The sequence below is a fragment of the Typopeltis vanoorti genome, chromosome 10 (genome assembly GCF_054136105.1).
Source record: "Typopeltis vanoorti isolate ZY-2024b chromosome 10, IOZ_Tvanoo_1.0, whole genome shotgun sequence".
In the NCBI taxonomy this organism is placed as follows: Eukaryota; Metazoa; Arthropoda; class Arachnida; order Uropygi; family Thelyphonidae; genus Typopeltis; species Typopeltis vanoorti.
In genome coordinates, this window is record NC_143558.1 from 56,478,508 (window position 1) to 56,504,549 (window position 26,042).

General features: G+C 35.0%; 1 protein-coding gene across 1 annotated transcript in view; it reads right to left on the reverse strand.

Moving 5' to 3' along the window:
• Positions 1–26,042, reverse strand: part of LOC150102433 (uncharacterized) — a 135,256-nt gene that overhangs the window by 14,540 nt on the left and 94,674 nt on the right. The window contains exons 5-11 of the mRNA XM_090399589.1: positions 16,756–16,813; positions 8,599–8,691; positions 6,445–6,606; positions 5,858–6,013; positions 4,776–4,871; positions 4,326–4,455; positions 1,108–1,233 (exon numbers count right to left, since the gene is read on the reverse strand). Coding sequence (XP_090255715.1) covers positions 1,108–1,233; positions 4,326–4,455; positions 4,776–4,871; positions 5,858–6,013; positions 6,445–6,606; positions 8,599–8,691; positions 16,756–16,813 — 821 coding nt within the window. The remainder of the gene's footprint in view (positions 1–1,107; positions 1,234–4,325; positions 4,456–4,775; positions 4,872–5,857; positions 6,014–6,444; positions 6,607–8,598; positions 8,692–16,755; positions 16,814–26,042) is intronic.

Consider the following 26,042-nt stretch of genomic DNA (forward strand, 5'->3'; position numbering starts at 1 on the left):
AGAATACACAATAAATAAGAAAAATTTCATTCACTATGTTATTTGTAATGGTGATCAGAATAATTTCAGATACAGGAGAATATCAGGGATTTTGAAATAGGAAATGATCACCATTTCATTTTGAGCAGGATAAAAATGAGTATCATATCAAAAAGATAATACTACTTATAAAATTTCTAAAATCTACCATATGAAGATACTTTCAGATGCAAACTTTGTTTGCTCACACTTGGATAAAGGATTAAACTAAATTTATTAAAGAACTTAAGTCATCCAAATAACTGACTGCTCTACTCTGCTCAGCTTCACATCATCAACAAAGAGATAAATTTTACTCTTTAAACCAGAATAATTTATGAATATCCTGCTCTAACCACCTGGCTCTTAGAAGAGTCCCTTCTAAACACTACTTCCGGTTACCTGTTTGTCAGCAGATTTCCTGCCCATCTCACTAGTCAAGCATCAATCACCCATTTGCACATTACTTGACAAGCTCTTATGTGAGATTCATATCGACTATCACCTTGGCCAAACTACAGCACTGCACATTATAGGATCTGAAACGTTTGCTGATGGGACTGCTAACATGTTTGCTGCCAATTACGAATATACTCGTATGTCGATTACTGCTGGCAGCAAGATTACTCGTACTGACTTTGAAGAAGTGAAAGTGCTTTGAATGCAGAGCGTAGCAGCGAATGTGTGTATACTCGTAGTTGGTATATGAGACTCACAAGCCAACTATGAATATACTCATATGTCGATTACTGCCAGCTATGAGATTACTCGTACTGACCTTGAAGAAGTGAAAGTGCTTGGTGTGCGGTAACAAACTATGCCGAGGAGTGTGGCAACGAATGTGTTAAAAAGATGTTTCAGTATTAAAGAGAACATATCACATTCTATAGACTAATCTCTGGATATACAGAAAATTTTATCCAGACTGAAAAATTGTTACTACTACTTCATCCTTAATCCTCATAAATAAAGTGATAAAATGGATACCAATGTAACAGAGTACTATGTAAAAGAAAGCATATTAAAAAAAAGCAAACTATTTAACCACATATACTAAATACATTTAGGATTTTAATATCAGTACTGTACCTTTCTTTATTCTGAAGGCCCTATTTAAACCAATTTCTGACTTTCTCCTTTCCTGTTTTCTTTTTTCCAAATACTCTGGAGCAGAAAGTTGTCGCTTTGTTGTACTTTTTTCTGTTGGACCTGCATCTTAGAAATTAAAATACTGATCACTATATACAAATATTCAAAATATTTCATTACTAATTCAAACTCCTAATTTATAGTTGTTATGAGCTAACATATTTTAGAATTTTCTACATCAAAGCTTATTTATATATGTATGGTCATGTAACAAATTATGTGAATTTTTTGAAAGTAAACATCAATAACTAGAAACAGAAGTTCACAACATGTCAAGGGAGGAGGGAGAAAGAAAGGAAGCAATTATATATTAGTAACTGTTCATATTTTATTTTGTGATGATAACAGTATCATAAGAGTACACATAAGAAAATCATGCAACCGGTTACAGTTATTAGAAGTCCAAGTGTCTACATTTAGACACTGGTGAACAATGGCTGTCACTGCATTTAATCCTTGATAATTTGCATAAATAATGTATTAATTAAATGAATGCAAAGTTGACCAACATATAAGTCAGTCATAAAATAACCTTGATCAGAACACACTTAAACTATTGATCTCAGATTTGGTCCCCAGGATTTGAAGGGGATAAATTAACTGTGGAAAGGGTACAAAGGCAGATAACGAAGATGGTTTCAGGACTGTACAATGCTAATTATGAGGATCGGCTGAGGAAATGTGGAATGCAGAGAGAGGTGATATGATTGAGACTAAGCTGTTGAGAGGTGGTTACAGGGTTGACACTGGGGAGTTCTTTTACTTGGTTGAACAACAGGAAGGAGCGATGACAAGGGGCCATCCCTGGAAGTTACGGAAGGAAACTGTGAGCAAGGGAGTGAGGAGTGGTTTCTTTGCATGGAGGGTGGTTGAATCATGGAATGCATTGCCTGATAGAGTGGTGAGAGTGAGAATGGTCAATGAATGTTTAGCGAGTGGTATGATAGACTTTGTGTTTCCTAGAAGGGATCTCCTGCAATGAGTTTTGATAGACTTTGTGTTTCCTAGGAAGGACCTCCTGCACAGAGTCTTTTGACTCCATTGAGGTCTGAATAATAATAATAATAATGATTACAGAATGTAAAAGATAAATTTTAATATTATGCAGAAAGGTGTTAACATTAAAAAAAAAATTAAGAATAGGTTATTACAGGGTGAAACATAGCTGAAATTCATCTTGTCATGATGATACAGGTGGGAGTCAAAAGGGATAAGTGTGTAGTTCTTGTGAATACACAACCCCACCCTGGAAAAAATATTCCATCACGAACTCTGAGGAAACAATAGCTAACTTATGACTAAATGACAAATATTTAAAAGGACTTCAAAACTGAATCATGGAAATGTTCTCTCTTCTCCAACTCAGAGCCTTAGGAATGTTGTTAAGCAACATTCCAAGCTCCATCACTACTATATAAGAAATGAGATGAATATTAGAGAAGATTATGGAGGACAGTTCTTGAAATTACTGCATTAACTGTGCATATGCCCCATCTAAAGAAGAGATGGATATTGAAAATTATTTCTTTTGTGATTTGGATTAAGTTCATAATTACTTTTGGTCAACATTGTGTAAAACTAGCTAAACAAAGTCATGGGAGGACTTTGGTTAAGAACATAGAAAATAAATATCAAGAAGGTGGCAAGATATTTTGGAGTTGTTGAAGAAGCTCAGAAATAGAGGAAAGAGTGCTGTAAAAGGACCATACCATCTGAGATCAGCTCTGCTAACACATTCCTGGATGCTAACAATGTCAAGTTACAATACATCTAGCATCTTGGAAATACATCTAGTGCTAATAATGTCCACAAGTTAAAATCTGGTTGCTTATTATTCATACAAATTACTCACAGTGAACTACCTAAAAAAAGGTAGATACTTCATTTAGAAGTTTGTATACTGCTCAGATACTGTGTTGTTTAAGAAGGGAGCTCAGTTTATTTGTTGCATCTTTGATGTAGGGCAGAGATTTGATGTGGGCTAGGATTTTGACCTTTTTTTTTTTTTTTTTTTTGTTATATCCATTTTTTAATGCTATACCCATCAGCATTAACAATAGGAATCACCACAAAGTGCACCACTGTCTCCCTTCATACACAACTGTCCTTGTTATCCAAGTCATTTTGGTTTGTGTGTCTTCACTGAGTGTGTCATGTTAAACTGCCTCTGATAATGGTAACTTAGGCTAGTGAAACATCAACTTGTAAATAATTAATTTTAGCTAGTAAATTATTTATTTGCATTCCTTTTCCATGTAGTTTTCTGTTTGAGAAACACGAGTAATAGAAACTGCTATGGAAATTTAAACATTAAATTGGATTTAGTATCTTTGAGCATAGAATTATAACATTAGAATGCCAAATTCTGATCCTATACATTTCAAGCCTGTCGGTAGAATCCTGAAGAAGTTTCACCTAATACCTACATATTTTGCAATCTACAAAATTTCCAATCTTTCACCAACTACAAAAGATAACTTTCACTTATGTCTATAGCCAATGTTTATCAGATAACCTGTCAGTGCAATTTAACCTATTTTGGACAGATTGGTCAGTTTGTGGGAAAAAAAAAGAATTAGATCATCAGCAAACTGATGCCTCAAAAGTTAGGTCTTGCACAATGTCCTACTGAGACAGAGCACAAGATTCACTAAAATTATGTTTTCCTAATTCATAGATGTTTTAAATATGAACAGCTCTTCAAAAAATCTCATGATTACTTCTTGATCCCAAAAATTTGGGATATTCTCATCATCATCATCAGCTAATATTAAAAATGATTATCTATCTGAAACAATCCTAGGTAGGTCACAGCATACCATTACTGTAACCTAAGTTAAGCAGCTGCTATATTTACCTTGTATTCTGTCTTTTTGAATTGCTTTTTCCAACTGATGTACTGTTAATTTCAGTAAAAGTTATTTGTTACTAGTTTCAATAACCATTACTGTGTCTAACATTTTTTAACACTTTAATAAATTTCCATGGCTAAAAGGTGCATGTGTAGGAAGATTTTTTTGCAAATGAACTTCTGAATAAGTGAAATTAAACTAGGATGTAATGTAAATATTGTAAGCTTTCCAGATATAAATATTTTTGATATAGAATTAGTAACTATTAGAAAAATGCAATGTAAACTGGTAATAAGTTTAACATACCATCATGCTTATTCTGTCCAAGCTCCATTACAAGTTGACGTGCGTGTGAAGGGATAACAGCATTATAATTCTCCAAAATTACTTGTTTCAGCTGAAGACACCATTCTCTCTTCTGCTCCAAACTACGGGCCTACAATGTAATATCACAATGTTTCAAATTAAATACCTGAAGTCTATTAAGTTTTTGTAGTAAGCTTTTTTTTTTTCTGTTATTCAACGTATTAACTACTATTTAAATTCTATTAAATTTTTCACAAAGACATGTATTAATCTAATATCAATTTATATTTATGTCACAAACAACTACTAATAAAGCAAAAAGTTGGGTCATTCTTAAAAAAAAAAAAAAAAAAAAAAAAAAAAAAAAAAAAAAAAAAAAAATGCACAACTTAAATTTGTAACAGTATCTAATTAAATATCAACCTTCAATTTTAATAATCTTTTTCTTACCTGGAATGTGTATTGATAGCGAGGGTTATCAAATGGTATTACATGAAAACACAATGGCTCCCCTTGAATGCTTTCTATAAGCATCAGATTTGAGCACTATATAAAAAATATAATTCTATGTTCAAATTATGTAATTATATAAATATACTAATTAAAAATCAAATCTTTAGAATATGATGAGTTTCTTTTTCTAGAAAATTTAGGCATATTGTTTAGACAAATTTAGGAATTTCTGATTGTGATTGTTTTCAGATTTTAAAAAATACATAAAATATAAAAAACTAAATAAATAGATTACTGATCAGTAATATTCAACTTTTCTGAATTTACATGAATTGTAATGCATGAATTTAACAAGAAGAGCATGAATAGAAAAATTTAGAGGAATAAACTATACTATATAGAAAGTTTTTTACCTTGGGTATATACCATGTTAAAGATACCAAGCAATTTTATAAGCTAGGTTTTAATCCGTTTTCCCAAGTAAGCAAACAGACAAGTAAGTCAAGTTTATGCCTGCATGTAGTGCAAGTCTGAGGCAACTCGTGGTAAAGGTGGAGTAAGCTCCGATCACTTTCCTTAGTATTTTCCCCTAATGCAAAGCACATCCCCTTGCGGAGATGCATGATGCTATGCATTAAAGCCAAGGGCCACTACCCAGACAGGTTTCGACCTTTACTGAGGTCTCATCAGTGGGAGCCAGACCTAAAAATGCCAAGGTTGAAGTAATGCAGAGCTTGTAAATTTTACCACAAGTAACCTTGGCATTTTTAGGTCTGGCTCCCACTGATGAGACCTCAGTAAAGGTCGAAACCTGTCTGGGTAGTGGCCCTTGCCTTTAATGCATAGCATCATACATCTTCACAAGGGGATGTGCTTTGCATTAGGGGAAAATACTAAGGAAAGTGATCAGAGCTTACTCCACCTTTACCACGAGTTGCCTCAGACTTGCACTACATGCAGGCGCAATTTGACTTATTTGTCTGTTTGCTTACTTGGGAAAAAGGATTAAAACCTAGCTTATAAAATTGCTTAGTATCTTTAACATAAACTATATTATCTTAAAACTGCCATTTACTTACCATAATGTGTGTTTTATAACTTAAAATTCCTTCCTCTTTCTTTTTTGCTATAAGCAACATCTTGTCAAAAAGAAACAGATGTCGCAATGCCTTTGCACGGAACATCCTGAAAGCACCTTCTGCAACCAGTTCACCATATGTTGTTAAATCTTGACCCTGAGAAAAAGTGATTTTATTGCACCTGAAATTCTTTACTTTCATAAGGAAGTTACATGTATATATATATTTACATTTACAAACAGATAAAAATGTCTCCCAGCCTATACCTTACATTTAAGTTTACTCAAAGTAGAGTTAAGCAGCAATATATATATATATATATACACACACAATATATATATATATAAGCATGATTTAAGTAATTCAGTTTATAACTGATATAAGTATGATGTTAATCTTTTACAAGTGGCTGCAAAATTACATTTTCATTCTGATATTAATGGAAGATTTTTTTTGCTTAAGTGACCTGAAATTTCTGCTCAGCAATAGAAATTAGTTAAAACTAAATACATATGTATTTAGATATAGATTTCATCTTAATTAGAAGAATTAGAAATTTCAGTAGATTCACAATAAGATAATCATACCTCCCATCCATAGAGAAGACTCTGGATTTCCTGAACACGTACAGCATGTTCGTGCTTTCTTTTCATTTCATTAATATGATATGCAATACCTGTCATTACAGACAATGCATTTTTGACATCAGGATATCCTTCACTCTCTTTATCTGAATGTTTTACTATATTCTGAAATCAAAAAAGTCACACTTTTAATATAAATATTTCATATTTTCCTTGAATACTTGCCAGGTATACTGTTAACTTTCTAGTTTTGTAGAACTCGAATAGTTAAATAGTTTGGATCTATTAAGAAAATCCTACTATAACATTAAATATTAATAAATATTTAACAAATAAATTAATAAATATTAAGAAATAAATAATATTTATTATCATTATATAAATAATTAAAGCATATATTTTACTGTAATAAAAAGACAAATTTAAGAAAGATGGTTGGGTAGAAATGAGATAAAAACAGGAAAGAAATATGAAATGCTTTGTACTTATAACAAATCCTGACTAATTTGCAAATAAAAACAAAAAAATTAAATTTAAAACATGTCATTTATATTCGTAAGAATACAAATTACTTTTTACAGTTTAAAGATAATTTTTGTGAGAATACAAGATACAGGTATTTTGCATCTAATTATAGATATAAAAACTCATTCAGAATAATATCCAAAAATAGTTCTATTGTCTTTTCCTGATATCATCTTACATTAACAACAGTGGGATGCATTTGTATGTTAAAGTTGTTAATGTTAAAGTGATTGCATCAGTAGAATCTATAAATTAATGTAATGAATGTACCAAATTGTCATCTAGAAAGTATCATTCAATGCTTCATTTCTAAATGTAATAAAATAAGAAAATTCTCTGTCCTTTAAGTTTAACTATTTTTATTATGAAATATCCCAGTGTCCTATGAAACCAATTTATGCAAATGGTAACCAAGTATTAGCAAGTCTTTTTTTTTTTGACATGAACTTCCTTATGAAAGGCTTTCAGAAACCAGAGGTAAGTAACCAAGTTTGCAACAGTATGGAATGCTCCCTATGAGGACAGACTGAAGATCTGTGGGTACAAAAAGCTTAGGTGATAGATGGAAAAGAGACATGATAGAAGCACATAGGTGTTTAAAAGAGCCTCATAAAATTGACAGAAAAAACTTTTCATTATATGGCAGGAAGGAAGAGAACAAGAAGTAACTTCTGGAAATTGTAAGGGTGTGGTAAGCAGGAGTGTGAAGACTAGATTTCTTTGTTTTAGAGGGCAGTGAATAGGTAGAATTGTTGGAAGAGGTAGTTGTGAGAGCTTTGTTGGTGAATGAGTTCAAGCAGAGGTATGATAGGTACTGTGAATAATAGTTAATAGTCCTCCACAATGAATCTGACTCCATGGAGATGCCCGAGAAAATAATAACATATAAAAGTGCAATTCATACTATCCTGTTGGCTGCAAAATTGGAGATACCACCTATTCATCTGTTTAAAAAACACTAGGTTCAATTAGTATGACATTTGACTTCACTATACATGAGAATACTATTCTGATAAGTGCCTTTTTATAATGTCTTGAATCATTTCCACTTTTTAAACTAGTCTTCCAATGGTATAAAAAAAAGTGTTACCAAATGAATTACCAAGTAAACCAAACTTATTAGGCTAATTTTCTAATATGTTTAATTAACAGGTTTTAAACTGAGCCTAGAGCCCTTAAACAAATTATGTGGGCATTAAGAATGTTGTAGCCTGACAGCTCTGTTTTATATTTTTTTAAAGAGAATAACCAAATAAACCCAAACAAATCGACTAAACTGAATAATAAACTGTCGGTACAACTGATGCTGAAAGAATTCAAGGAAGATGTAACTGACACAGACAGAAATAGATCTCCAAACAAATCTTGATTCTGAGAAGGTTAAAGTGGTTATAATAAACAAATGATATAAAGAATTTATAATAAGAATCCAAAAACATTCACAAGCTACAAGCCTGTAAACAAAGACTGAGTTATGCTTTCAAGTAATGAAAGCAGACCTTTGTAACAAATAAAATCAGACTAAATGAAATGTTTGTAAGAGATTAACAACTATTTTTTGAAGATTAATAGTTTAATACACTTCTGCTACTTTACTATTAAAGAAACATTAAAGCAAAGTTCTAAATTTACCTGTAATAGCAAGTGATATTTCAATATCCTTTGAACAGGTTTTAACAGATAAGATCCTAGTGGTAAGCTGTGCTGTAAAGATGTCTGCCTTTCCTTTGATATAAAGAACAAAATTTTATTTTAAATCAATTCAAATATTATTCAAATAAAAATAAATACAAAATATCGCTGTTACAACAAAGACATAGAAATTAAATTTTTTTAAAAAATTGTTGAAGAATAAACTGGTTCATGCACATACAAAAAAAATAGAACAACCCTTGCTACAGCAAATGCCATTATAGTAAAATCACTGAGCATACAATAAACCATTCCTTTATTACTTACATTCTGACTGTCTCTTCCCATCAAAGTTTTACTAAATACACTATATTCTGAAAATATTTACTTTCAAAATCAGTCTTTAACCTAAGAGTAAAAATCACTGCACTATAGCATATGCATGACTAACATATACAGTGTACCAGCAAGTTAATAGTTCTTTACATATAGTACAGGGTAATGTTGTTCTAAACTGAATTTTTTGATTGTTGATGTCTATCATTTTATCAGACATCAACAATGCATTCCATCACCTTGTGATGCTGAAACATCTTCAGCCCCATATCTATCTTCTTCCTGTCATACAATCCATTTACTTGTGCTATCTTGCTTCACAAGTAGACTGTGATCATTTATTACATTAACTTCTTAACTCTGTACCTTCTCAGAAAACAATAGCCTTACTAAATGCCCAACACCAAGCCTATTCAAATGCAATCCATCAACTTTCAACTATTCTAACTTTCCTTAATTCACTCCACAGATTTACAACTCCCTTTGCCTCACACACAACTCAGCCATCTTACTACTTATTATCTCTGCTCTCCTTCTCAATTCACTACTGTCAACATGCATACAATTTTTCCAACTATTGTTCTTTACTTACCATGATAACTTCCTTAAGTCTCTATCAACATTCTTTTTTTCCCTCAACTAAGTCATTTGTGCCCACGACTACCACTAATTTTGAGGCCCAGTCTTTCCTTTTCTGCAACGCATCAATTATTTGCTTCATTGTTCCACCAGAAAAGTATGTTTTGTGCACTTTATTAGTGCGCCCGGAGAGGGCACTCGTGAGTCAAGCTTGGCGGACATGTGTAAGAAGAGCTCCGGATTCGGATAAGTTATTCTTGGAATAATTAAGTATATATGAGTGTTTGTTTGAGTAAGAGCTGCTGTAAAAGTGGTGCGCTATCATTATTATTAGTATGGGGGATTTTGCTTAAACTTAATTACGAATTTGTTGTTATTATTAGACTTTAGAGTGGTAACCGGCAAATTAAACATGGCAGTGACTTTGTCATTCCATGACTAACTTAGACTTCAGTCGTTTCGTTAAGTGTGAGATGTGCTATATGTATTATTTCGATAACATAAATGATTTGTGGATGTTTAGGTGGTGGTGTGGGGGGGGGGATGGAAGGAGGGTGTGTGCGCGAAGTGTGACCTGAATGAGGAATTGCTGACAGAAAGTGTTACTAGCGAGAATGCCGCAGGGAAAATGAGTGCACGTTCGAAAGAGAAGGATGGTGTGAAAGAGGCGAAAAAATGTTAAAAATTCAGTAAAAAAGAAAACAAGTGATCTGAAAACCATAATGGATGTTAAAAAGGATGAAAGTGAGGCGAGAGTGGCAGAAGGGAATGAAATTGAGAGAACGAATGAAATCAGAAATGGCGTGCCGTAGGAATCGTAAGCAGAAAAAATCGAAAGAATGAATGATAGTGAAAGTTGGACGTATGTTGGACCGAAAGTACAGAAACACAGAAGGATGAATGAGAGTAAAAGTGAGAAGAGGGGAGTCGAGAGTTAGAAAATTAGAAAGATCGAATGATAGAGAGAATGTGACACGAGATTTGGAAGTTGAATTGGATTGGATGAGGCAGGAGATGAAATGGATGCAGAATGAAATTAAGAAAATTCGGGTAAAAACTATTAAAACAAATCTTGATGGCATGAAAGAGTTAACGAAAGATGAGCGAGTGGCATTGTATGGCGACTCCATTATTAAAGGTGTGCTGGATGATAGGATGCACACGGTATGTTTTCCAGGTGGTGAAATGAGTAGAGTGATTGAGGCATTGGATATGAGGAGGGAGCGAGCAAAGGAGTTGATGGTTTTAATTGGAATGAATGATTTGACAGAGGACAAAGAGCACATCAGAATGGATATCAGGAGGCTGCTTAGAAGGATAAAAGAGAATAGTGTGACAGGAAGGGTAGTGGGCATGTAGCCTAGGTATGACTGTGGTGAGATGAGGCAGAGAGCAAGGATTATGAATGATATGCTGGCTGAAATGTGTGAGGAGATGGGAGTACAGTTTGTTAATGTGTGGAATGAGTTTGAAGGACGAAATGAACTGTATGGGAGTGATGGACTGCATTTGAGTGGTTATAGTGCGAGTCGCTTGGAGAGACTGCTGCTGGAAGGTAAAGAAGTGAGTAGAGAGAATGAATGAGATCAAGCGGGAAGTGATGTGGAAGAGCAGGAGAGATTGAAGAGGTGGTTATGAATGGGGAAGTGAGTGGTATGAGTATAGAAAATTAGAGAAAGGGTGTGCAAGAGCAGGGAAACAGGGAGGCTCAGGGTGGACAGGGGTAGAGAGCGTGAGAAGGGTGGATGCTCCAAGAGGAGGTGAGAGCATGTGTAGACAGGAAAGGAATAGGATGACCGGGGATCGAGAGGAAACAGTTGGAATTGGGGAGAGTTCTAGAATGAATGGGCAGAAAGGGAAATGGCCCCAGTCGAGCATGAAGAGATCACATCGAGTGAGTGGTATCGGTGGAACTAGCTGTAGATCCAGAAATGAGCTGTTGTGTTTGTATACAAATGCTAGAAGTATAAGAAACAAGGCAGATGAAATGGTTGCACTAATTGCATCTGTTCACCCAAAGATTGTTGGAATAAGTGAGACATGGTTGGAAGAGGACGACATCCTGACAGGAATAGAGATGGAAGGGTATGATGTATTTCGTGAGGATAGAAGGTGTAAAAAGGGAGGGGGGAGTGCTACTGATGATAGAGAAAGAGTTATGTCCATGCAAAGTAGAGATGCAAGAGGGAAATAGTGCCAGTGGTTTTGAGGCAGTATGGTGTGAGATAGAGGTGAATGAAATCAAATACTTGGTTGGATGTTGTTATAGACCAGGTAATGTGGATGGTGGTGATAATGAAATGTATAATCAAATTAGCCAAGCAAATAAGAAAAGGGTGATCATAATGGGGATTTTAATTATGGCAATATAGACTGGAATAATGAGATAGCAACTGGAAGTAAAGAACACGATTTTCTTGAGTTTTTGAGGGATAACTACCTCAGACAGTATGTAACAGAGGGCACACGAGGATTGAGGATCTTGGATTTGGTCATCTCATCAGAGGATGTAATTATAAATGAGGTGTCAAATCATCCACCAATTGGTGAGAGTGACCATGAGGTGATTACCAGCAGTGTGAGGACCTTTGTGAGAAAAGTGTATATGTGGAACTACAAGAGGTGGGGGGGGGATTATGAAGAGCTCAGGAGACACCTTGCAGGTATAGCATGGAATGAGAAGTTAGCTGGAAAAGAGATCAATGCAGCTTGAGGGATTTTCAAAAACTATCTAGTAGATGCAAATATAGAATATAGGTAAATTAAATATAGAAATAGACAACAGAATCAGCAAAGCTGGTATGGTGGGAAGTCAATTGAATAAATTCATATGGAATAAGAGAGAAATTAGTCAGAACACTAAATTAGCTGTATACAAGACAGTGTTTAAACCAGTTTTAAACTATGGATCTGAGAGCTGGGTCAGAAGTAAAACACTTGACCAAAGACTCGAAACCGCAGATATGAGAGTTCTGAGAAAGATTATAGGTGTGAACAGATGGCATCAATGGCAATATCATATTAAAAACGAGGATATTAGGAAAGAACTTGACATTGTCAGCATCCAGGAATGCATTAGCAGAGCTAATCTCAGGTGGTATGGTCACCTAAACAGAATGGGCGAGGAAAGATTAGCAAAACAAATGTTCTCTGCCAGGTTGGCAGCAAAACGACCCAGAGGAAGACCAAGATATAGGTGGATTGATATGGTACAAAGTGCCTTAGACGACAGAAATATAAGATCTGATAATGTTGGAGTCTTAACAAGTAACAGACTGATTTGGAGGAAAATTGTAGATAGGAAGTTAGTAATGATGTAATTTTTTCATGCAGTACTATCATATCCTGTACACCCCTTGTGGGTACATGGCAGGAATTTGATGATGATGATGATGATCTAGTAGATTCAATGTCTAAACGTATTCCAAGGATGAGAAGGTTAAATAAGGTAAGTATGAGATGGATGAATAGAGATTAAGCATACGGTATGGAGAAAAAGGGCATTGTGAAGGCAGCATAAGAGAAGTGGAAATAACCAATTCCATGAGGTCTACAAAGACTGGGCAAGGAGGGTGACTTGGGTTGGTGAGGGGTAACTAAAGAGATGTATGAACAGCAGTTAGTAAATGATGCCAAAAAGAATCCTAAGGAGTTCTTTCGATATGTAGCCAGCAAAAAAAAGAATGATTATGGAAGGATGACATTGATTGGATAAAATGGTATAAAGACAGCTGTTGCAGACTGTGTGGTGGAGATACTTAATGAGCAGTTCATAAAGGTCTTTCAATCTTGTGATTGTGACTTCATGGAGAGATTGAGAGCAGCTGATGATGGGGAGGAGAGACTGACTGTATGTGGGCAAGAGGTGTATAGGGAGTTGAGTAAACGAGATGTTAAAGCTGTGGGACTTGATAATACATCACCACGTATTCTGAAGGAATGTGCCAGAGAATTGACACCTGCCTTGACATTTTTTTTTAATACGAGTCTTGCACTCGGTCAAGTTCCTAAGGAGTCGAAGGAGGGCAAGACTGTGCCACTTCATAAAGGAGGTGATTGAACTCAAGAAGTGGATATAACTATAGGCCTATCTGTGTGTCAGGTGTTGTGGTTAAGTTGTTGGAGAAGCTTGTGAGAACTAGGATCCAGAGTTGGGTTGACAACAATGGCATTATCTTTGATGGACAGCATGGATTTGCTAAAGGGAGGTCATGTTTTAGTAATCTACTTACTTATTACAATAAAGTGACAGCTTCCTTGGACAGAAGACAAGGATACACAGTAATATACTTGGATTTTGATAGAATACCTCATGATAAGTTGACAGTCAAACTAGAGCAGATGGGGTTGGATATTAGACTAGTGCATTGGATTGGAGACTGGCTATTTGATAGGTATCAACAAGTTGTGTATGGGGAGCGATATCCAGGAAAAGGAAAGTCATTAGTGGAGTGTCTCAGGGGTCTGTTTTAGGGCCATTAGTGTTTAACTTGTATATTAATGATATTGGTGAAGATTTGGATGGAGATATTCAGTTGTTTGCAGATGATGCAAAGTTAGGATGAACCTTGAAGAGTAATGAAGATGTTGTGGCCTTACAAGAAGACTTGAATAAATTGAGTGATTGGGCACGGAAATGGGGATGCGAGTTCAATGTTGCAAAATGTAATGTTTTAAAATTTGGAAAACAAAGATGGGATGCAGAATTTATACTTGGTGAAGATATATTGTTGGAGATGGAGGAAATAAGAGATCATGGGGTAATAGTGGATAAGGATCTGAAATTTAGGGGACACATCACCAAAATTGTGAAGACAGCACAAAGGCATCTGGGAATGATGCAGAAGACACTGACATGTAGAAGTAGGGAGATTCTTGTTCCTTTGTATAAAGCTTTGATTAGGCTACACATGGACTATTGTGCCCAGATTTGGTCACCTGGTTTTCAGAAGGATGAAGAGACGTTAGAAAGGGTCCAGAGGCAACTAACTAAGGTAGTTTCTGACCTCTGGAATGTTGAGTATGAGGAAAGATTGAGAAGATGTAATTTGCAGAGTCTGGTGAACAGGAGGAAGAGGGGAGATATGATAGAGACCGACAAGTTGGTAAGGGGTTGTTATAGGATTAATGCTGGAGAGGTTCTGCATAAAATGGTGGGAGATAGGGGGAGAACCAGAGGGTCATCCCTGGAAACTGTATAAGAAGGGTGTGAGAGGTAGGTTTTTTCGTGCAGAGTTGTGAATGATTGGAATGCCTTGCCTGAGAGTGTGGTGTCTGCAAGGAGTGTGTTTAAGACAAGGTATGATGAGCTGTGTGTGTGTGTGTGTGTGTGTGTGTGTGATAAAAGGACCTCCCAGATGAGTCTTTGACTCCATGAGGTCTTGGGGTAATAATAATCGAATCCCCATACAATGATATATATACAACTATCCTTTGATTCTTTCTTTGTACTACTAACTTCCTTCTCATCAACCAATCTCTTCTTTAGATATTTCATATCCTCTTCCAGATGTTTCATTTCGCTTTTCACTTGCACTAACTCTTGTCTAAACTCTTCTACTATGGTCCCAACTCTTGCTCCCATTTCTAATCGCTCTAATCTATCAAGACACTTTTCACATACGTTAATGCTTTCCTTCTTGTTTACCCAAACAGTTCTTCACAAATCTTTCACATTTTTTGGAGCATACATGTAGCAAATTTTGCAATGCATTCACTGCAAAAAATCCAAGGCAGAGCCAGATCTTTGTATTGAAGATCTATAAGACCCCCCCCCACTTCCATGTTGCAGTAATACTGTTTTCATTTCCAAACTCTTTAGTTTCTTTCATTCCACTCTCCTGATCTTTCACTTCACCTCTTACTTCTGATATCTCATCACACACTAACTACTTCCAGCTAGCAACAGTTTCTTCAGTTCACTCACTCCAAAGTCATTCAAATGTAATCTATCACATTTGTACAATTTCATTCTTTCATTCTATTGTACAATAACATTCCCTGAAATACATGCCATACATCCTACAAACTGCACTCTCTTCTCCCCACACAGCTCTGCCACCATACCATTCATGATTCTCCCTCTCCATCTCAACTCATCATCATAGCTTGGCAACACACTGACATTCGTTCCCATTATACTGTTCTTTCACTCTCCCCAATAACCTTTTGATATCCATCTTTACATTCTCCTTCTGTCCAGATCTAAATCATTCATTCCCATAACCATCACTAATTATCTTGCTTGTTTCTTCCTCATATCCAAAGCATGAATTATCTTGCTCATTCTCCTTTCTGGATAGCAGACTATAGCCAATCCTCTAACAATGGATATCAATACAATACTATTCTTGAGTCTCACTGCTTGTTCTCTTTTCTTCTATTCTTTTGCACTCTTTCATTTGTTTCCATTAAACATCTCATATCACTCTGCATAATTCCTCATTTCATTTTTTTTATTTTGAAAAACTTTCTTCAAATCTTGCATTCTGACAATCTCACTATCTGCTGCTATGGTAATCTCATTTCTACTTGTTCTGCCATCTGTTTCCTCATTCTTATTTGCTTTCACTTCTATATCACTTACTTTCATTTCTTCATTCTTGCATTCTTTCACTCCCTCAGTCTCACTAACTTTCGTTCCTTCAATCTGTTTTGCATTCGCTAATAACTCTTAGTCAAATAAAATGTTGCACTTTCTACAAACCCATACCTTCTCTCATCTCCTGTTCAGTCTTTACACAAACACATCTTTCACATTTTGCCATATAATTTCTTGTCAAGTATAATACTGATAAGAGAAGTGATATTATTATTATTATTTGACACCTCCAGGGAATCCAAAGACTCGTCGAGGGAGAGTGTGCCAACAGCATCGAATGATTGGTCCCCTTCCAACTACTAACCGCGCTCAAACTTACTTAACTGAGCCATTAGTAGCAGAGGCTCTACCAATCGACCAATAAGAGATAAAGACAGGAATTTATCGAATAAACAATGAAGAAAATTTCCAAAGGGTTAAGAAGAAAGGTAATCCACAGAAGTTGTACAAGCAGGTGAGAAATAGGTTTATTGCATGGAGAGTAGTGAATGATGTGGGATGTTCCTTAAGGTGGCAAGTATATAGATGATGAATGATTTTAAGGTGTTGCATGAAAAAACTTTGTAAAGCCTAGAGAAGATCATAATGAGCACCATTTATTCTACGGAAGTCATGTAATGAGAATAAAATTTAGTTATTACCTTAAAAACTTCTGCTGTTTCAGAATTTCTCATCAATTCTGTCAATACTGACACTGTCCTGAAAAATCAAAAATAACTGTTACAAATTGCAGATAAAACACTTATTAAAATTATATATTTGAAAACAGGAAATTTCATGTGTTCATATAAATCCCAACTAAAATTATTATATAACTGACAACCCATGAAAACTTCCTAAGATTTTTCAAAAATGAAATATGCAAAACTGAAATGAAGGCTAGTTTATCTGATGAACATTCCAATCATTATATGATTGGAGTTTAATTAAAATGTCAAATTTCACTGAAATGATAGCATTTGAAACTGCTTGATAGAAATTTGTTCTTGTGTACAATTTCAGTAATAAAAATATTCTGATATTTCTGTTATATTTTCTTTTTATTTCATTTTTTAATAAATGCTATACAGACTTGGATATACTGTCTATTCACAAAATAGAGATGATACAAAACAAAGGTCTGTTTTATTTCTTGAAAGAAAGATCACACTTCACTTCCCTTTATTTTGATAATATTCAGATCTCTGAACAAAAGTAGATTTTTCTTCTTGTAGCTGACTTTCACCCCTATTCTTTCCTGACACAAATACATCACTGTCTCCAAAAAAGCTAGGTATAATCATCCTTTAAAACTACAAATCACAAATCTGTTCAATTTTGAAATACTGCTCAGACGTTTGATTAACTGATGACCCCCCCCCCCATATATTTCAATCATTCTCTTATAGACATTCAATTTTCATCTTATGTCTATAGGAGAATGACCCTATAGACTGAACTCTCAACCATCATTTTTCCATTTCTTCCAAGCTGTACAAAAGTGAGCCGCTGTTAACTTCTATTTATTGTCCAGCTTGAAACTTACCAAATCACCTTCTCTTTCTCCTTATTCTTTCAATCTACCTCTTTTGGAAGAGTCTCCCTCATTCTGTCTTTCCCAAAGACTAGAACCACTGTTCAAGAAATATATCAAAAGATACCTCCCATCTCCTGAACCCTCTTACCTACATACAGCAGTACTAATGTGTTACTATAGGTTTTAACAAAAATCTTTTGTCATTGGATTTGATATATATTTAAAAATTTAGAATATAGTTTTTATTTTCTATTTTGCATTATTTCTGTTCTAATTTATTACTGAGTTGGATATATGGTACAAGGCATAATCACAATTTCAAATGTATGCTTTAAAAAAAAAAAAAAAAAAAAAAATCAGACATTGAGAGGAAAAGAGAAAGATACTAGTCTGCAAGATCAAGGATAATTTATAAAATAATCAACATGTGATAAATGATTAATTACCCTGCCATACATTTTAATAGATAATGCAATATTTTGAGGAAAATGGCTCAATGTCATTCTGCCAATGTTTTAAGACTTGTGTACTGTTGGTCTAAGCAATAGTTTGCTTACGTGCATACCTGTGCCATGGGTGTTTTCTATAAACATGTAAATGTCCACCAATCATTAAGAAAATAAGTAACAATGAATAAATGTAGAAAGAGACTTCATTAAGAGAAGCTAGAATTACAGCTGAAGTAATCAAAGCCAAGACCAGTATATTATGTCTATTAACTGCATCTATTCTGTGACTTGTTTATTTTTACTCCAAGGTTGCTGGGAGTGGGGTGCTTAAGGGTCAAAGCTGTATAACTAAGAGGAGACCTCCACATAGCCTTTAAAGGAAGGCGGAGAACTGACCAGGGCTTCTTACCTAAAATCCTCACCTTCTTGTGGTGTATTCTGTTGGGTATCTATCTGGATACTGAACGAACGAGGATGGGCTGGCAATTTGGGATTTAGCCAACCAAATTGTATTCTTATTGGTTAAACCAAAATAAAAAATGATGGGACAACATGACAAAATTTCATGCTGGTTGGGGCATTGCCCGGTTAAACAAGGCCCCCGTTGTTTTTGCCAGGGAACCAGGGCAAACAGCGAAAAGTCAGCTACTGGAACAAATCTGAAAACACACCCCAACTCAACAACACCAGAGTTAAAGATTGGTACTATCAACATAAGAAGCCTGAATGGCAAAGAAATGGAGCTAGCTGAGGAATTAGATAAGTACCAGATCGACATAATAGGGGTGAAACAAAAAAGACAAAAACTGGCGAGATCTTTCTGAGCAATAAATACAAAATGTTATATTCAGGCAATGACAATCAAGGAAAAGAAGGAGTAGCCATAGTATTCAACACAAAATACGAAGCTAATCTTCTTGAATGGCAGTCAGTCTCAAGTAGAGTAATGTGGGCAAATATGAGAATGGGGAACTGGACAATGAGACTTATTTGTGCCTATGGTCCCACAGAAGGTTCTATTAAGGTAGAAGTGGAGGAATTTTTTGAGGCTTTAGAAAAAGCAACTGACACAATGAAAAAGGAAAAGTTGGTCCTTGTTGGGGATCTAAATAGCAGAGTAGGAAATGATTGTCAGACATACAAAAATATTTTGGGAAAATTTGGAGAAAAGACCAAAGCTAATAATAATGGCAAATATCTGTTGGATTTCTGCTCAGGACATGGACTGGTTATTACTAACACCATGTTCCAACATAAAAATGTGCACAAATTCACATGGAGAGAAGAGGCAAGGAATAAGAAAAGTCTCATTGACTATGTTATTGTTGATAGTGATGTTTTCTCCCTGGTGCAGGACACCAGAGTGTACAGAGGATTTAAAATTGGAAGCGATCACTATTTAGTCTTGAGCAGGAAAAAATTGAATTTCATATCGAAAAGAATAACATGTAAGAAAGTTTTAAAGCGAATAAAAGAGTTTGAGAACAGGAATCAAACCTTGGAGAGTCAGTGGCAAGCCTTGAAGAAAGTCCTGATTGATTCAGCTAGAGAGGCATGTGGTGAAGTTGTCTGCAAGGATAGAAAAATTAGAACTCCATGGTGGACACAGGAAGTTAAAGAGGCAGTGAAGGAAAAGAACAAAGCATATCAAAAGTTCCTGGCAAATAAGTCAGCTTGTGCTCTTAGAGAATGCAGAGACAAATGCAAGAATACTAAACACTGTGTAAAACTAGCTAAACAAAGTCATGGGAGGACTTTGACAAGAATATAGAAAATAAATATCAAGAAGGTGGCAAAATATTCTGGAGGTTGTTGAAGAAGCATAGGAATGGAGGAAAGAGTGCTATAAAAGGAGTTAGAGATGATAAAGGTGACATGAAAACAGAAGAAAAAGATATCCTTGAAGTATGGAGTAATTACTTTGAAAAACTGCTAAATGAAACAAGCAGTGATGACAGCACCGTGGTAAAAAACACTGACCAGGCATGCAGTCAGGAATACATATCCATACTTGAAGTAGAAAAAGCCATCAAAGGCTTAAAATGTGGAAAGGCAGCAGGAGTAGATGATATTCGACCAGAAATGCTGAAGTATGGTGGCATAAAAGTCTTACAGTGGCTGCACTGCATAGTTCAGAAAGCCTGGACAGAGGAACGAATTCCTGATGATTGGAGTAGAGCTTTCATAGTACCCATATATAAAAAGGGAAATAAAACTGAATGTGAGAATTACAGAGGTATTTCCCTACTGAGTGTTCCTGGCAAGATCTATGCAAGTATACTTGAGAAACAGTTGAGAAGAATTGTGGAAGAAAAGCTTGGTGAAGAACAAGCTGGATTCAGGCCAAATAGAGGCTGTCAGGATCAGATCTTCACTTTACGACAAATAGTCGAGAAAGCATGGGAATATAACAAAGTTATGTATTTAAGTTTTATCGATTTGGAAAAGGCATATGACAAGGTGCCAAGAGAGAAGCCATTCAATACGCTACAGTTATATGGTGTCAATGGGGCATTATATCAAGCAATACTTAGTCTTTATTTGAGTTGTAAGTCAGCAGTTAGAATTGAAGGAAGTACATTGAAGGAAGATGGTTTAATGTTAAATCTGGTGTGAGACAAGGATGTACATTATCCCCTCTGTTATTCATTATCTATATGGATCACATTATGAAGGAAAGTGGTATTAAATATGATATCAAAATTGGAGATGTTAACGTCAGCTCTTTGCTTTATGCGGACAATGTTACACTTCTAAATAAATCTGCTACAGGTCTGCAAGATTCTCTGACTAAATTGAATAACTGTTGTAATAGATATGGTATGAAGGTCAGCAATAACAAGACAAAGATGATGAAAATAGGCAGAAGCATTGAAAATGTCAACTGTGTTGTGAATGGAGAACCTGTGGAACAAGTAAAACATTTCAGCTAATTAGGCACGATTTTTAGTGAAGATGGTAAATTAAATATAGAAATAGACAACAGAATCAGCAAAGCTGGTATGGTGGGAAGTCAATTGAATAAATTCATATGGAATAAGAGAGAAATTAGTCAGAACACTAAATTAGCTGTATACAAGACAGTGTACAAACCAGTTTTAACTTATGGATCTGAGAGCTGGGTCAGAAGTAAAACACTTGACCAAAGACTAGAGACCACAGATATGAGAGTCCTGAGAAAGATTATAGGCGTGAACAGATGGTATCAATGGCAATATCATATTAAAAATGAGGATATTAGGAAAGAACTTGACATTGTCAGCATCCAGGAATGCATTAAGCAGAGCTAATCTCAGGTGGTATGGCACTTAAACAGAATGGGCGAAGAAAGATTAGCAAAACAAGTGTTCTGTGCCAGGTTTGCAGCAAAACAACCCAGAGGAAGACCAAGATATAGGTGGATTGATAAGGTACAAAGTGCCTTAGACGATAGAAATATAAGATCTGATAATGTTGGAGTCTTGACAAGTAACAGACTGATTTGGAGGAAAATTGTAGATAGGAAGTTAGTAATGATGTAATTTTTTTTCATGTAGTACTATCATATCCTGTACACCCCTTGAGGGTACATGGCAGGAATTTGATGATGATGGTTTCTGGGAGTTAAAACCACTTACTTCCTTGAGACCAGTTAACCTCTCATAATTGATCTTTTTCAATTGAAAAGTCCTTATAAAAACCTATATAGGATTCAGCATTCTGCTATGATCAGATGCATTATATACCTTTAGTAAGTACTTATGTTCTTTTGCCAGTTTTCATGTTTTCAGAGAGGAAACCTCTGTATGAGATTAGCAATTTACCTTTAGTTGAAAAAAACCCATGATAAATGTTCCTCTCTTACTGGATCTAAGTAGGTCTTTCAAACCAAATGGATCCTGTTGCTACTGACAATAGTATTCCTTTAGAATTTTTATCTGTTTAAATAACCTAAATACAGGTAACTATAGATTATTACTAAACTACAAAATTTAAGCAATGCCATTTTAAAGAAAATTCTCTATAACAAATCATTAACTATAAGCTATTCATTTCCATCGGTCTATACATGTTTGCTATGGAGAAGTGACTATATTAGACAACTTAAGCTTCCAATTATTTAGTTTAATGGCAATATTAATTTAAACCAACAAGTAGGGAATGGTCTAATAAATCATTAAAGAGATAATTTTACAGTAGCTTTTTCTTATATTATCATCATTTAGTATCATGGCAACTGAGCTTAAGGCTTTTTGGCTTATGTAAATAAACAACTTATTATCTTACTTGTAGCATATTATTTTGTGTCATTTTACCAAATACTGCCAGAGTAAGTTATTACTTTATATCCTTTAAAATTATGTTACCAAATTGTCATTATAAATGGTCTCGGATGAAAATCAAAATGGAGTTGGGCTATGTTAAATAGTAATTTTTATTGTTAAATCATCAGTTTAATCTTATTATACATTAATTTACTGTTTCTTGAATCTATCCCTTTGCTTACTTAAACCTTCTTCTATCAAAATCCTACCGGCTGCTCTATTGTTATGTTGCTGCTTACCCTTGATTATATCTTATTCTACCTCTATAATAACTCTCCTTCTAATCTACTGTCGTGCCCTTAAGATATTAATTCAGATCTATCTCCTCTTTGGATATTGGCAAAATTTATATTTTGCTGCGCCAGCCAATATCCTATAACAGAAGAGACTCTTGTTCAGGGAAATATCTCTAAATTCTAAAGGGATACACACAGTTATTTTATCTCACGTTAGCGCTGTGCAGATTCAGTTAGCAGTCGTAGACCGAATCTCACTTAAGCAATTATATCTAAATTCCTTCCTGCCAAAAAGATTCTATTTCATAAGTGGTGGTTTGAATTCGTAATCAGGCATAAACTCAGGTATAAGGTACAAAACATGTTTATTGGAAAAACATAAAACATTTACAATTATGTAAGTTTAAATACTCAATGGATCAAAATTCACTCTAAGTTAAGGGTTATACTAAATCACAATGAATCTGAGTAAGTTAAATCCTTCAATTAAGAAAGGACAAGATTAGGTTTAAGCATAATACTACTACTATATAATTCCTTTCACAAGTTATTCACAGAACACGCATTGAACACTTTCATTAATACTCTATCAATAATTATCTTAATTCTAAATTTCATTTTTTAGCAAGCCTAGCCATTCACAAATTATTGCCTATTAACAACTCTTCTTTGTTCCACAAGGGCTTAATTAATTCAGTCAAATTCTCACTAAAATTCTCTACTAGTGTCCATTAGTTACAATGCACACAAATTTCTTGTTCTTCTAAATGAATTTTAACATAGAACAAAAACTCTTACATTACCGGATCCTTTCAGATTTCATGCCACCATCGCGTGTAGGTCTGGATTACCTTACTGCCTATTCTTCGGCCGTCTTTGTGCCTGGCAATGTACTACGCTTTTTCTTCTAATCGTTTCCGACCGTTGCGTGCCGTCTATCACTCCGCAGGAAACTTTCTCCAATGGGACATTCTGCTAGGGCTCAATTCCACATAGGCCATCGTATCGCAATCAGCTCTGCTTAAAAATCTTCAAGCATTCTCAATAAAAGAACCAGCCGTCCGTCATTACCGTAGTCGGCCCACCGCTTTCTCACGAATCCTCCAACCAACTCCCCTTAAAACTCGAATCCGGCACCCGAAGATCAAAAGGCCCCCTAAAACGGCATGCTTTGTCTTTTATTTGCCCTATTCGGGCGCCCTCTATTCGATGTGGTTTTCACCCACGAACACCATCGTTCATGTCCTTTGGGTGATCCTACACTCTCCCTAACCTGTCAGGTTACATTATTCTAGGTAGCCACTCTGACATCATTTTTCCGCATGGGTATAGCCTCCATTGCTACACTCAACTCGTACAGATTATACGCGATAATTCCGGATTACTACTTATAATTTTTCTCAGAATTTCGCAATGTACTAGACAGCTTACTTGGGAATTACAAATAACCTAACAATAACTCTCACTATATGGCACACATGGACTACACATTATTACATAACATAAAACAATACTTCATAATTATCAGCTGATGTGCAGATATCTCCTTAATTAGTAGTAGTTATCATGTTAAGTCCTGAATAAAGAATTTACTTGTAAAGCTCTCCATTCAGGATCTAACAGCTAAAATAATTTTTCTAAAAATCTCATCAAAAATTTAAAAAGTTCATGTTAAATTAATCACAGATAAAGCTACAAAGTTAGTCATTTGAATGCATTAATTTGTTAAAAGGAAATTTTTAAAAAATTAATTTATAGGGAAAAATTAAATGTAAAAGAAGAACTAGATTCATGAAAAGTTTTTTTTTTTTATGCACTGCTAAAAACACATTTACATTCTGGCAACTTAAAATTTCAATCTTTTATCTGTTGGCAATTTTAAATATCTTCACTAAATCCCAATAAAATAAGCTGCAAATAAAATTCTTTTGATCTCATTAATGGTTTCCCTTTTTTCCTTTGTCCTTCCACACTCTTTCTGGAAGTTATACCTCATTTCAATCAATGACAAAACTCTTTCCTCATTCTTAATACCTCAGACATTTTTAATAGGTGTTACTGCCTCTTTCTTTTGTCTGTTGAGGGCCTATGATTCACCATCTAATTTCCTCCCCTTCTTTCCCATGATTCATGTATTCTTACCCAAGAAAAACCCAACTTATTCTTTTTTAAAGTTGTCTATTTCTTAGTCGTATATTTTATCATCTGCCTCACATTCACTTTAAAGATTCATATTCTTAGTCACTCCTGGATTACCACTTCCTAGTCTCAATACATTTTTTTTTTCTCAGCTAGCAGTTTTCTCCATATGACTGAGCACACCACTTAGATGAGGCCTTTCAGTGTACAGTTAATGTTTACTTTCTATTGTCAAACTTCAGACATTCCAAACTATTCTGCTTGCACATTCCAGCCATCATTTATTCATGATCACTGTCCTTTGAGGCATGAGTATTTAGCTAAGGTATAACAGTTACTACCTTTCATGCTCTTATCTCAAATAACTGGTTTTAATAAAAGTAAAATTAAGTACATCAACATATTTTTAATAAAAGTAAAATTAAGTACAGCTGCAATCACTTCTTGATTCGAAGAAAAACTCTGACTAGCGAGGAAAAGTTTTAGTTTTGAAAAGGGATAGAAGTCAAAGGGAGCCAAATCTGGAGAATAGGGTGGATGTTCCAACAATTCATAGTGCAGATCCCTTAATTTTCCAATTGCCAAAACACCTTTGTGGACAGGTGCATTGTCCTGATGAAAGATGATTTTTTTTCTTCTGCAAATCGGGGCCTTTCTCACAAATTTTTTCATCTAGTCTGGTTAAAAGATTGAAATAATATTCCCTGGTTATTGTTTTACCCTTTTCAAGATAATTAATAAACAAAATGCCTTTAGCATCCCAAAGCACCGATGCCCTGACCTTTCCTGCTGGTGGAATAGACTTTGTCGTCTTTGGAACTGTTTTGACTGCTGTTCGATTCTGGTGTGTAATGGTGAATCCATAGTAATAAATTGATGCACAAAATCATTTTTTTATTCTTGTTAAAATGCTCCAAGCACTGTTCAGAAATTTTCATGCGAGTGCGTTTTTGATCTGCTGTGAGCAAGCACCCATCTTGTGCAAAGCTTTTTCATTTGCAATTCTTCATGCAAAATATATCCTACACATTCTTTTGAAATGCCTATAGTCTTAGCAATTTCACACACTTTGACTCACCAGTCATCCAATACTATATTGTGCACTTGATCAATGATTTCTGGTGTTCTTACACTTTTTGGACGTCATTCACATGGATCATCTTCAAGGCTGGTATGGCCATGTTTAAACTCGGCAGCCCATTTCTTAATTGTTGAAAACGAAGGAGAAGAGTGCCCATAAACTTCGAATGAATTTCTTTTGGCATTAAACCTTCTTTTACAAAG